General features: G+C 34.4%; 1 protein-coding gene across 1 annotated transcript in view; it reads left to right on the forward strand.

The window, feature by feature from the left end:
• The window catches only part of LOC113515177 (uncharacterized), a 44,373-nt gene extending 31,852 nt beyond the window's left edge, over positions 1-12,521 (forward strand). The window contains exon 2 of the mRNA XM_052896111.1: positions 11,309-12,521. Coding sequence (XP_052752071.1) covers positions 11,309-12,289 — 981 coding nt within the window. The 3' untranslated portion in view covers positions 12,290-12,521. The remainder of the gene's footprint in view (positions 1-11,308) is intronic.
• Positions 12,522-13,885: the final 1,364 nt, after the last annotated feature.

The following is a 13,885-nucleotide window of genomic DNA, read 5'->3' on the forward strand; positions in this document are numbered from 1 at the left end:
ACTGTCCGCCTTATATATATATATTTTGCGACGTAATTACGTATCTTGAAATAAGTCGTGTTCACTTTAATGTCCAAATTAGTGGCGGCGAGATGATCCGGATCGTTGGGCTCCCTTTAATATGGATGAACACAACGATGGCTGGCTCATCTATTATACTCGTGAACGGGTGCTTCTAGTAGGGACTGGCTGTTCAAAAATACTCTGATTGATTATAGCTTTTTATTTTCTTTCTTTTATTGATACGAAGTTTGTATTAGTCATTTTATCCATTCATAGTTTCTGTTGTAAACTTAACTTTTATTTGAAAAAAAAAATCAACAATTGTGTTTCTTTCCCGTTCTTCTAAGCTGAAATTGCATTCCGAACTGGGCGGTAGAGATATAAAAAAAAAGTGAATTATAAAAACATGCTTTGTATTAAGTTTATTTGAATAAAAATTATTTATTGTTACTTATTTTATTATTAATAAATTACATTATTTTAAATGCAAAAAAAAAAACAGAAAAGAGTTTGAAATTTTCTAGAAAGAATTTTTATTTAGAAAGAATTTCAGTTCAGAATAATGGTTTAAATTCACTGTTTTAATTTTTTCTGACCTGATCCTTACACTCTGTATAAAATGTTATATTATTATATTATAATAATAAATACAATTAAACAATAGTTTAATTGTATTTATTATTTTTAGAATTATATTTGGTTCGTAGATAAAGAAACCTTGTATGGATTTCTTTATCTATGAACCACAACATTACAAATTTGTTAAAATAAATACTTCCGCCGGATACAATAATCAATAGATACCTTTACGCGGGAAAAATCTAATTAACTACCTACCAATTAAAAGAAATTACTCCTTAGTAGTAAGCTTTAAGTTTCTATCATTTCTAAGAACACGAGTCTGTCAATTTTGCTAATTAATTCCTAGTAATTAAGAGTAATTTAAAGTAAAATTATCGTTATTATGACCACATACTATTTCTCTTATACAATTTATTTATTTAAACTTTATTGATCAGTAAAATGTAATAAAAAAGGCGGACTTAATACTATAGGCGTTCTCTCTCTACCAGTCAACCTTCAGACATTGACTACTTACAATTTTATTATATTAAGTAGCAAGATTATCCTGGGAACACGCTAGGGTACCCTAGCTTGAGTACTAAACGAAGGGGCGAGGATTGTTAGCATTGCGAACCCTAAATCCCATTGTTAGCAATATACTCTGTCAAGTCGTCCTCCACGTAGTTCTCCCTGGAAACCATCGTGCTAATGTTGTTGTAATTTCAGGTATATTCATTACGATGAGCTAACTGACCTAATTTTTTCATTCTCACCTACCATCCCTCACTGGTGCCCCGCCAGCATATACCGTTAGCGCGGGCGGGGTTACCATTCCATTATCATCCATTAACAAAAAAAAAGTACTAGGCGATTTATGAGAATATGGGGCGTTTATTCTCCCTTTAAGTGAGTCACTATTTTCCCATGTTCTATTTTCATCTTCCAGTGTCACTCTCTCTTGTTGTATGTGTGCTTTTAAGTTTATGTATGTTTAAGTATGTATTTGTTTATGTATATATATATATATATATATTTTTTTTTTTCTTTCTTTTCTCTATGTTCTCTACCCAAAGATTGTTTGGAAGAAATTGCTTAGCGATAAGGCCGCCTTTTGTATAATTTCTTATTACAATTAAATGTATTTACTATTTTATAAATGGTGCAATAAAGTGTAAATATATAAATATTATATAAATTCGTTAAGAAATATACATGCTAAGAACAAATTGTTTACAAATTGTGCTTATAGACATATGTTTACTTCCATAGACCTATGCCACAGCATGTACTTACGAAAGTGTAACAACATTTTACGGCTATACCCTTGACGGTACCTAGGTAACAATATGAGTCTACGTTACATAAACCTACTTTGCGAAATTGTCGTCCAAAAGAACCTAATTGTAATGCAGTACGCATCAACATATTGTCGCCGTTTTGAGCAATTAACTTACATTTTCATCAATAAAATGTATTTTATTGCACTTAATTTCACGTATGTACCTTACCTACTTATTACAAAATAAGATCTTGCAACCAAGCCATAAAATCTAAAAATAAAATAAGTATCATTGAAAATAGAACCATAACTGCGCCTACGCTATTAATTTACGCGGGAAAACTACCAATGAGGGATGATAGGTGAGAATGAAACAGGACAGACAAAGAATAAAGAATTAAAAATAAATTACGAAAGTGCCTACTTATCTAAGTTTGTTAATATTACTTTACATTCAACATTTTCATAAAGATTACAATATAAATACTTTAGTATAAAAATTTAAAAAAATTCACACGTTTCGAACGCAGCCTAGGTCATTCGTTGCATATAAGTATGGTGTTGCCACATGCAAAAATAATTGACGATTGTTTAGCAACACGGCTGACCCAAGACACGTGAGGGGCATCCATTCGTATTTTACTGTGCCTTCATTGAGTCTATTATATTTAAATTATAAACATTTGTAACACCGAAATGACCGCAAGACTTATTGTTAGTTGATATCATGTTATTAGTCACAGTCTCAGAATTGCAAGGAACGAAAGTGACTCGCTAATATATGTGCGTTTAACACTAAATGACACATAGAAAATAATATATGAACAATTGTTCCTCTCTAATTTTAAGTGAATTCTTTATTTACATTTTTTAAATAATAATTCTTTATTTGAAACAAAAATATTGATTACAATATTTTTGAAAAAGGAAGATATCCGCAGAAGTATAAAGAAGTGTCGCGAACACCAACGCCCTCTTCCTCATTGCAGGATTCCAAAATAGACCAAGTAAAACGTGCGGTTTAGTTACATTAGTGAAGACAATTTTTTTTCTTTAACAATTACATTAATAAAAAAAAGCAATGGAGGTGGCATGCATACGATACGCGCTTAAAACTCATCGTAGTGGTGTAAAGTCTTAAGTCACAGACTGTGAGTCATAGTACCATCATCATATATTTTATATTCTATTATATTCTATATTCTATTCTATTCTTCTTACATTCTTCATACACTCTATTCTATTCTATTCTAAATTTTAACACAATATAATGATAACATTCCTATTGCTTGATGCGGCAAATTAAGTTTGTCTACAAATACAAAATACAAATACAAAATTGGAAGGAACGATCTGTTTTTTTGTATGTAATATATAGAATCAAAAATACATACTTATTCGATTTTAAAAATTCTTTTAACTGCAGAAAGCTAAATATGAAATAAGGAATTTTATTCATATAACATAGGATTACATATTACAGAGTTACATATTAGAGAGTTACATATTACATTTTATTCATATTTCACCAGAAGGAGACTTTGTACAAAAGTCGATTGCTTGGGTACCTCTGTTCCATTCGTGTTTCAACCGTGAAGCAGTTGTGTTTGCATGGCTGTGTTTCGGTTTGAAGGGTGAGATATGGCATGAATTTACTGGGTACAGAGGAATAACACCTGAGTCCTCAGGAATGACAACGCATGGGGGTATCATGGGCGAAACAGTAAACTCTGTTACGTCCATGGTACTGCTCATGTCTATAGGCGACGTTTACCACTTTCCATCAGGTGGGCCGTCAGCTTGCTTGCCATTCTAAGTAGTATAAAAAAAAACATAATACATTTTCACCAGAAGGAGACTGCACAAAAGTCGTCTGTTTGAGTACCTCTATCCAATCCGTGATTCTGCTGTGAGGCAGTTATGCTTGCATAGCTGTTGAGGTTTAAAATCACAGTGTATAAAACATAACACCTTTGTTCTCTGAAATGGTAATGCGTAAAGGGTATAATGGATGACACAGTATACTCTGTTATGTCTATGATACTGTTCATGTCTATAAACAACGATTACCACTTTCCGTCAGTTGGACCATTAGCTTGTTTGCCACTCTAAGATGCATAACAAAAAACGTAATAACAGGGGATGTAAATTATTTAAAAAAAACGAGAATCCCATTGCTAGCAATATAGCCAACCAAATCGACCTCCTCGCGGTTCCCCCTGAAAACTATCATGGTTAATTCCTGATGAATTCATCATGATGGGCTAACTGGCCTGTTTTAATTCTCATCTATCACCCTTCACTGGTGCTCCGCCAGCGTATCCCATTAGCGCAGGCGGGATTACCATACCATTTTCACCCATCAAAAAAAAAAGTTTCATTGTTAGTAATAATACACCCTGTTAGGTCAACCTCCACGCGGTTCCTCCTGGAAACTGTCGTGGTTAATTTTTTTCTAATTCACTACGATGGGTCAACTAACTTACTTTCATCCTCATCTATCAACTCTCATTGGTTTCCTGCAATGTCGGGTTACCATTCCATTTCACTGTTTAAAAATGTATTAAGTAGGTAAATAAAGTTTATATGGTGCCCATTATAGGTTTTATATCGCTGTACAAATATAAGATAGCGATTATGTACCGTCGATTTGCCGACATATGCCTAATAAAGTAAATAAGTCTCCACCTTTGTATAAATTGTGTCAAATCCACCACGCCTCCTTCCATGATTAAGAGCATTCATATTTTAAGCTTATCGAAATGTGGCAACATCGCTGTTATCTGTCAATCTTAAAAAATAATAAAGAATAAAATGAAATATGAGGAAATATAACGAAAGTCATAAGCTGTATGGTCAGAGTCCCTTACCTTTCCCTTTGGGATAAACCTTAGATTATAAAATATGCGTATGTTATAAGTCTATACGATAAACAGAACCAAAGAATCTTTAGAATTTAGAATCTTCATAACTCGCAGATCCTGCGGGTTACATGTTTCAAAATATTAGGGCATATCAACATTAGCCTAAGCTACAATATGATTTAGTTTTTGAATCCAGCCACCCAAAGAATATCAAAAAAAAAAATTTCAAAATTGAGATCAAAATGAAATTTCTCCATACCTAAGCCGGCTAAATACCGGTAATATAGTTTTTCTATATGAAAGAAAATTTGAACTTTTACACAGGGCTAATTAATATTGAACGAAATATTGAATAGTTTTTTTTATAATAGCTGTTTTTTATGGAATTTCTGATTTCCATAGAATTAAAATTAAAAAAATCATATCTCTGAACCAGATAAGAATTGATCGTCGGGAGTTCTACTCTTACTTTTGTAATGACCTATTCTACAAAATAAAAATATAAAAATAGTATGGTTGTTTTTTGGGTCAAAAAACATACTGTGCGTTGTTCAATCTTTACATACATACATACATATCTGCCACGCCTGTCTCCCATTAAGGTAGGCAGAAATAATGAAACGACAAATGCTTCGATTCAAAGAAACCTCTTTCGCTTCTTCCACGTTCATCAATCTTTCATACACGCTCGCCGGTTACGGGTACTTTTAATTTGGCCCTTCTTCAGCACGTCGCCTATTTGGTCAACATACGTCCGTCTAGGGCGGCCTTTGTTCAATCTTTCTAATTTATTAGACAAAAGTACATTACTAGCGAACTGAAACTGCTAAAACATGAATCATGCAATAATATTCTTATTAAGATGTCAATAAATATTGGGTTTTGATAGTAAAAAGAATTCGAAAAAATCTGAACCAAAATATATAGTATATACAAATTTTTTCCTATTAGATTTATACGCAACGTTCTATGAATAATTATTTTAGTTTGTTTGCAGAACACTTTTTAAATGATCAATCAGAAACATTGAAAGTTGTTAAATTATTTTTGAATCATCTTCATCATATCAGCCTTTAACTGTCCACTGCTGAACATAAGTCTCCCCCTTGGAGGGTTTTGCCAGTAGTTGCCACGCTTGGCAGGCGGATTGGCAACCGCAGTTACACTTTAGAAATGTTATAAGAGGGACGCTGCTATCCATCCTTCGCCCTCCCTTAATCGTCTCTTACGACACCCACTGGAAAGAAAGGCATAATCACTACTCTTGGCACTATGCCAAGAGCATACGACCAAACTTATATATTTTTTATATTAACAGATGAATGCAACTGTGAACGCTTTTAACACAAATATTGTGACAATTAGTAAACTCGATGGATAATTTTCCAATCGTTTGCTTTAGAAACTTAAAACGAAAAACACTAACACCAAACAATGCCGATGTTAGTAAACATTTCACACGGGGCAGATGTGACGTGCAAGCTATAAACTTAGTGCGGGATTATACGACTATTATTATAAAGAGTTAGTTACGCAGAACAGCTAACTCTTATGGGCATTCCTGGTAATGTGTTTATTATCTTTATAACTAGTTCCAATTAGCTAGTAATGAAATATGATAAAAAAATATTTATTTTATTTATTTATTTCGAATTAGGCACACCAACAGTATACATATTATACATAAATTAAATAACATTTTTTGTGTAGCATGCTGATATGCATACCTATAACAGGCGTACACAACATTGAGTACAGATTACATGCATATAAATGTCATGATATAATTATATAATAGAATTTACAAATGATAGACAAGTAAAATGACACACCTGAACGTGAAACTTTATTTTCGATCGCGTAATGGACTTTTTTCAATCCGTCATTGTTCTTTTGTCAAAAATACAGTATTTTTTAGTTTTTTTAGGTCTCATGAATGAATGACGGGTCATTTTGAAGCAAGGGATTAAAGAATGAATTCAAAGTCAATGTATAGATATTATATAAAAAGCATGGAAATGCCGTATTAGAAACAAAGCGACGTCAAACGTACTAGAAGTTGTCTAGAAAGTAAAGCAAAGGAAAACTATTTTATTTAACTAATTGAATAGTGCATAATCTGTAAACGAATAGGTCTCTGATCTGAAACGTGTAATTAGGATTGTACTCGAATCGAATCAAGATAATCGAGAGATGAAAAAATAAATACGAATTGATGAAACAAAAACGAAATAACTAATCTTTTTTTTTATACAACTTAGAATGGCAAACAAGCTGAGGGTCCACCTAATGGAAAGTGGTAACCGTCGCTTATAGACATAAGCTTTACTATGGACATAACAGAGTATACTGTTTCACCTATGATATATGTACCTATGATACTGTTTCACCATGCGTTGCCATTCCTGAGGACTCAGGTGTTATTCCTCTGTACCCAGTAAATTCACGCCATATCCCACCCTTTAAACCAAAACACAGCCATGTAAACACAACTACTTTACGTATAATCATCGTGATTGCTAGGCCCCTATCGTCCACAATTATTTGCTCAAGTTTTAAAATAATCGACTATTAGATAGTATTTATTTTCTTAAATTTTGTTGATTTGGACACATGTTAAAGCTTTAAAGTGATAAACGCGCTTCGCTCATAACTTAAGACGTACGATCGGACTTTCTCAAGCACGCTGATGTGAGCGAACAGATTTGTTGCATGATTAGTAATATAATGTCGGTATTATATTGCATGGTGTGGGAAAAACAGCTTATTTGTTCCAATAAATAACTTTTCGGGTCACGGTCTTGATCCATACATTTTATGGGAACATCGATATTTTAGATCTTTAAAAGATAAAATCGATAATTTCAAGTTTCAACATTATTGTTTTTTATGCTGAGTGCCACATAATCACATCAATTACCTGGTCCTATAGCTAGAGTACGCGGAGTTATGGGAAATCTGGCTATAAGTATCTAGAGGCACAACTTAAAACATCCAGACTCGGGCCAACACTAGTGTCCTAATTGGCCCAACCGAAAATCGAACCCGGAACCTCATTTGCGCAAAACAAAGTGTCCACCAGTGAATTGCGGAAGTCGTCTATACATGTTTTATGTAAAATGGAATGAACAGCAATGTGATAATTGAATAAATAATATAAAATTAAATACACCACGAATGCCACAGAATAAGTTTTTTCTAAGATGATAACGCAGTTGTAACCCTCTTGCGCAATCGGTATACGTTGGCGGAACAAGGAATGATAGCTGAGGGTAAAAGCAGGTCTGTAGACCAATCATGATTAATTCTCGTTGAATAAACAATGTATTAGGAAATTGTTAGTACTCGAACATTGATCTCCATTGCTAGCATCAAGGGGTCTACCGTGAAATGAAATTCCGAATTTTCGGACTCAATTTCGTGTTACCTTGTAACATTTTGTTCATAATAAATCCTAACATAAATATCCAGAGGAGCAATCCTTAAACTTTTTTTAAACTGTATATATTATATATTTTCAACATCAAATTTATGTTTCGTTCAAGCCAGAAATTTCGGAAAACATTTCATAGTATACCCTCTAACGTACTCATTATTTTATGCTCCACTGGTGGTCCGCCATTGTACACCGTTATCGTAGGCGGGAAAAATGAAAATGGAATGGTGCAATTCCGTTTTCATACATTAAAAAAGTACTGGCACACAGGTGAATGACACTAAGTGAATCGTATTACGTCACTCCGCTAATATTGCAGAGATTTTAAGCCAGTCACACGATGTTCCGCCGTCTCATGGGCCATGGTATCGTGGCGTCTGTTCATGACATTGATGTTAGACACAAATGAGTGCTTGCAAATCATTATGATAATCGTTAGCTAAACTAAAGTATCGTGGCATACGAAATAAGTAGAAATGCAGTTAAACGTTGTTTCCGTTGATTTATGATAATTTATGATTGTCTCAAATTGAAGATACGTGATCCGTGTACCTGTCTAGCTTTATAAATGTAGGTACGTAGTTTGGGTAACATGATTACATTATACTAGTCATATTTACCAGAGGAAGAGTTTACCCCTGTCCCATTCGTGTTTCAACCGTGAAGCAGTTGTGTTTGCATGGCTGTGTTTCGGTTTGAAGGGTGGGATATGGCGTGAATTTACTGGGTACAGAGGAATAACACCTGAGTTTTCAGGAATGGCAACGCATGGGGGGTATCATGGGCGAAACAGTATACTCTATTATACCATGGTACTGCTCATGTTTATAGGTGACGGTTACCACTTTCCATCAGGTGGGACGTCAGTTTGTTTGCCATTATAAGTTGTATATAAAAAAAAACCATTTTCATTAAAAAAAATCCGCCATTTCAAGAAGTAAGACTCCCTTTTTGATGTTGGTTGAACATTTATCTATAAAAATTAATTTGTATTATTTATTAACTTATATACATATTTATACATAATAATAATTAGGTATGTATATAAATGCGCAGATGAATTGTAAGTAATAGAACCCATGTTTAATATTTTTTAAATGAACTAATTCTTTATGACCTTTAAAGATTTTAAATTAATATCTTTATGATATATTGATCTTACAATACTACCTATTGATCATTAAGAATCTTAATGATCAATAGGTAGTATTGAGCGGGAAGGCAGGCCGACTTCCACGTGGTCCCCCATGCAACATGAATACATCTGGAATTCAGCACGATGGGATAACTGACCTGCCCTTTCATTCTCACCTATCATCCCTCACTGGTGGCCCGCCAGCGTATCCCATTAACGCAGGCGGGATTACCATTCCATTATCATCCATAAAAAAAAAGCAGTATTTAAATATTTTAATGGCAACTATGTCTACTATAAGTATTTTAATAAAAGCATCGCATGTTACAGTCAATTTGTTAATCGTAGATACATCAATTATTTATATTCTATTGAAAGTTGTAAATAAACTGTAAGGTCATCTATTGAAATTATGGAAATTATAGTCAGCACTATGTGTGCTATAAAAACTCACTTCACCATCGCTATTATTTGTAGTGCCACATAAAATACCCTATCATCTGTTAACTGTCCATTGCTGAACATAGACCTCTCCTATTGGGAGGGTATTGCCAGTAGTTGCCACGCTTGGCACGCATATTGGCAATGGAAATTAGGCTTTAGTGATGTATTAAGAAGGAAGCTGCTGTCCATCTCTTAAACGTTTAGTTTTTGGTACGTTCGGTATAAATTGACCGTATTTTTTTTTATTATGAATGTTTCAAAATAAAGCGAATTGAAAACTGGCAAGAAAGAATAATATTTAGTTGGCGCATAGTGGCAACATTTATAAACATTTCTCTAAAAGAAACGATAATTTACATCCAAATTTTTAGGCAGTTTCTTCCACGCATAACCACTCTTTGAATCATTTCTAGCAGCAGTATTTCCGAACCAATATGACTTTATAACCTTCAGGAAAAGAGCATATTCCTTTTTAAAAGGCCAGCAGCACAATCGCAATGCCTTTGGTGTTATGGGTGATCATGGACGGCGGTAGTCACTTACCATCAGGTGAGCCGCATGTTCGTTTATCCCCAGTGTTATAATATATATATATATATATATATATATATATATATATATATGCGATACAAATAATCACCATACTCGCTACGTGTCTAGACTATCCGCTTGAAAAACTTCATCGCAAAAAAATTAATACGTATGCTCTGGTGTGTCGAAATTAAAAAAAAAATATATAGTAATAATTAACGTAATATGTACAGAGAGAGTAATTAATATTTTGAAACAACATAATAAACAAGTAGTTAGCATTTAATAACACCAGCAATGCACATTGCGAATATGTATTTCATACATAATAAAATTTCATTGTAATTGTGTAGTCCAAAAAATGTGGATGAAATGTAAATAGTTTATGATTGCAATAGATACAATACCACTCAACTGATTAGATGCAGTGATGTAATGTTACGTCACTAGTTCCCATGGTATTATACCATGTCATCGGTTAACCGCCGAGTTATTTATTGGTTCACAATTATGCATGGGGCTCATTGCAACAGCTAAATGACTATCGGAACGAAAACTAATATTTCCAGATGAAAAAGTTTGCGAATGGACTTCTTTGCAAAACTCTATGGGTCAGATCTGCTCCATAGAGCATGGCGAAAGTAGTTTATTATGTCGTCATTCCACAAAAATCGATTTATAATTATTGTGCCCATCGTTTCCCAGTAGTCCTTCCTTCACGGTCGCTCTATTTAGTAATTTTTTTTCATAGTTATTAGTTTAAGAAAATTTGTTTCGATCCCATGGTTAACATAAAAAGTCTTCCGATATAAAAAAAATAATAATAAGGCACTTTAATACTGGCCTATTGATATATCTATGCTCTTAGAATTTGTCCTTTGTATTTAAATTGGTCTGTCAAAAAGTCTTTAAAGAATATCATTAAAATTGGTTCAGATTTTACAAAAATTTTACCATATATGTACTTATAGAAAAACAGTCCAATGGAAAAATTCCCTTTTTTACAGTAAAGTAAAATAAACACATGTTAATATTGATTTCTTTCTTTGCAGATTATATGGAGTTGCCTGACAATATTAGCTGTTTCATTGACGTGCGTTAGCGGCCACGGGCGACTGATTGAACCGCCATCGAGGGCATCAGCATGGCGTTATGGTTTCGACACCCCACACAACTACAATGATCACGAACTCTACTGCGGTGGATTCTCCAGACAATGGAATAAGAATGACGGCAAGTGTGGAGTCTGTGGCGATGCTTGGGACGCACCGAGTCCACGCCCGCACGAATTCGGAGGAAGGTTTTACAAAGGTGTCATCGTCCGCAAATATGCCCCAAAAGACACCGTCACAATCAAAGTCGAATTGACGGCCAATCACAACGGTTACTTCGAGTTCAGAGTCTGCGACGAATACAAAGGCACAACTCAGGAATGTTTGGACAAGAACGTTTTAAAAATCGATGGAAAGGACGGTACAAAATTCTATCCCAAAGACGGAAACAGAGTTTACGAAATGAAGTACAGATTGCCTGAAGATCTAGAATGCTCGCATTGCGTTATGCAATGGCGATACATCGCTGGAAACAACTGGGGAAGCTGCGAGAACGGAACAGAAGCTGTGGGCTGTGGACCGCAAGAAGAATTCAGAGCGTGTGCAGATATCGCGATAGGCGAGAAATTCGCGACCACCACAAGAAGGCCGAGACCTTCGTACGTGCCTCCAAGCAGGAAACCGCCGACTGTACCAACGCCGGAAGAAACCTCGGGAACCGCTTGGTACGGAGTTATGGTTGCGATTGCTGCCCTGTTCATCGCGGTGGCCGTGCTCGCTGGCATTTACCTGTACTATTATCGCGGTGGCATGAGAATAAAGAACCTTTTGAAGTCAAAGGTCCCACCTCCTGCACCAGTTCCACCTCCGAGACATAAAAGAGCCTCGCTTTCTAGATCACAACCGCCCGAATTAAGGCCGTCGAAAGTAGCCACTATCCCCGATTCAGGATTCGAAACTGTTGACTTGAGGTCTAAGTAGGCTAAATGAGGCTTAGGTTAAGTTGACTGTAACAACCTACCACTGCCTTTAGTGATATTTTTACAAGTAGATATAAGTAGGTAGGTACGTCTGAGAGTGGATGATGTAATTAATATGAATGTGAGATTGATATCAATGGAGAATTCATTGGTTTTTACTTGAATTTTATTTAAAAACTTAAATAAAAACATCTGTAAATTAATATTATTTATGTTAATAAATTGTAATGTTATTTTTTACTTATTATTTGCCACTCCCTACTTATGTAAAACAATATAATTAAGACCATGAGGCCCATAAATGTGGTATAAATTACATAATTCTTGCTATTCAAAAGATGTGATGAGACTAATTTATTCGGCGTACTATGTGCAGACATTACGCATATTGGTCACCTTTCACCTAGTTTGAATTTTATAGTTTCTTTTTTTTTTTTTGAATGGTAAACAAACTGACCGTCTACCAAAATGTTGAAACTTAAAAAATTAGTCCAAGATATCTTTCAGTAACTGTATACCTAGATATGAAAGTACCATGCACCACGGTATTCCTGACGAATGAGGTGTTATGTTAGAACCTCTCAGCGACTGCAATTTACCAAAGGCAAATTTTGTACAAGTCGTTTGCTTGGGCACCTCTGTCCCATTCGTATTTCTATAGTGAAGCAGTTGTGTTTGCAAAGCTGTGTTTCGGTTTGAAAGGTGGGATATGGCAGTGAATTTACAGGGTACAGAGGAATAACACCTGAGTCCTCAGAAATAGCAACGCATAGGGGGTATCATGGGCGAAACAGTATACTCTGTTATGTCTATGGTACTGCTCATGTGTATAGACTACAGTTACCACTTTCCATCAGGTGAGCCGTCAGCTTGTTCGCCATTATAAGTTACATAAAAAAAATCTTGACAAAAAGCTTTGAGAGTGGTAAGGATAGGCCGACAAAAGTGTAGCTCTTCAATATTTTATAATTAATACCTATCAGTCTCTTCGAATTGAAAACAGACAGTAGCAACGTTACTACAGCTTTGCGGCAGAAATATGCGTGAAAATGATTTTTACATAAAAACATAGATTAATAAGGACAAAAATATTTGAGCCATTCATGAACAAATTTTTTTTTATTATTATTATTATTTAAAGGGCTTTTACCTTCTTCAGGTATATCAGTCCTATCGTACCCTGAACTGATTTCTCAAACAAAACTTTATCTACTTTCCCTAAAGGCGGAAAGAGAAGAATTAATGGGCATAAATAATTTACAGAAATGTTCAAAATTTTCTGGTTTAAGTTCAGCTAACATAGATTGAATAAGACCAACATTCAATTTATTTAAGTTAAAGTGGCGCATGAATTCTTCTCTTTCCTTCGTGTTAATACGACACTCTAATAGAATATGATACACATCATCGATGGTATTACAAGTTTGACAATGGGGTGACAAGGACTTTCCCACCATATGTGCAAAATTTTTTGATGGATAATGAATTAAATTGATAAAAAATATTATTTAGTTATTTACACATATTTTAAATACACAATCAGGACTTAACGTGATGAAAAACTTTTTTTATCATATTAAGTCCCGATTGTGTATTT

This window comes from Galleria mellonella, unplaced genomic scaffold (genome assembly GCF_026898425.1).
Source record: "Galleria mellonella isolate WM207_F2 unplaced genomic scaffold, CSIRO_AGI_GalMel_v1 utg312, whole genome shotgun sequence".
Lineage (NCBI taxonomy): Eukaryota > Metazoa > Arthropoda > Insecta > Lepidoptera > Pyralidae > Galleria > Galleria mellonella.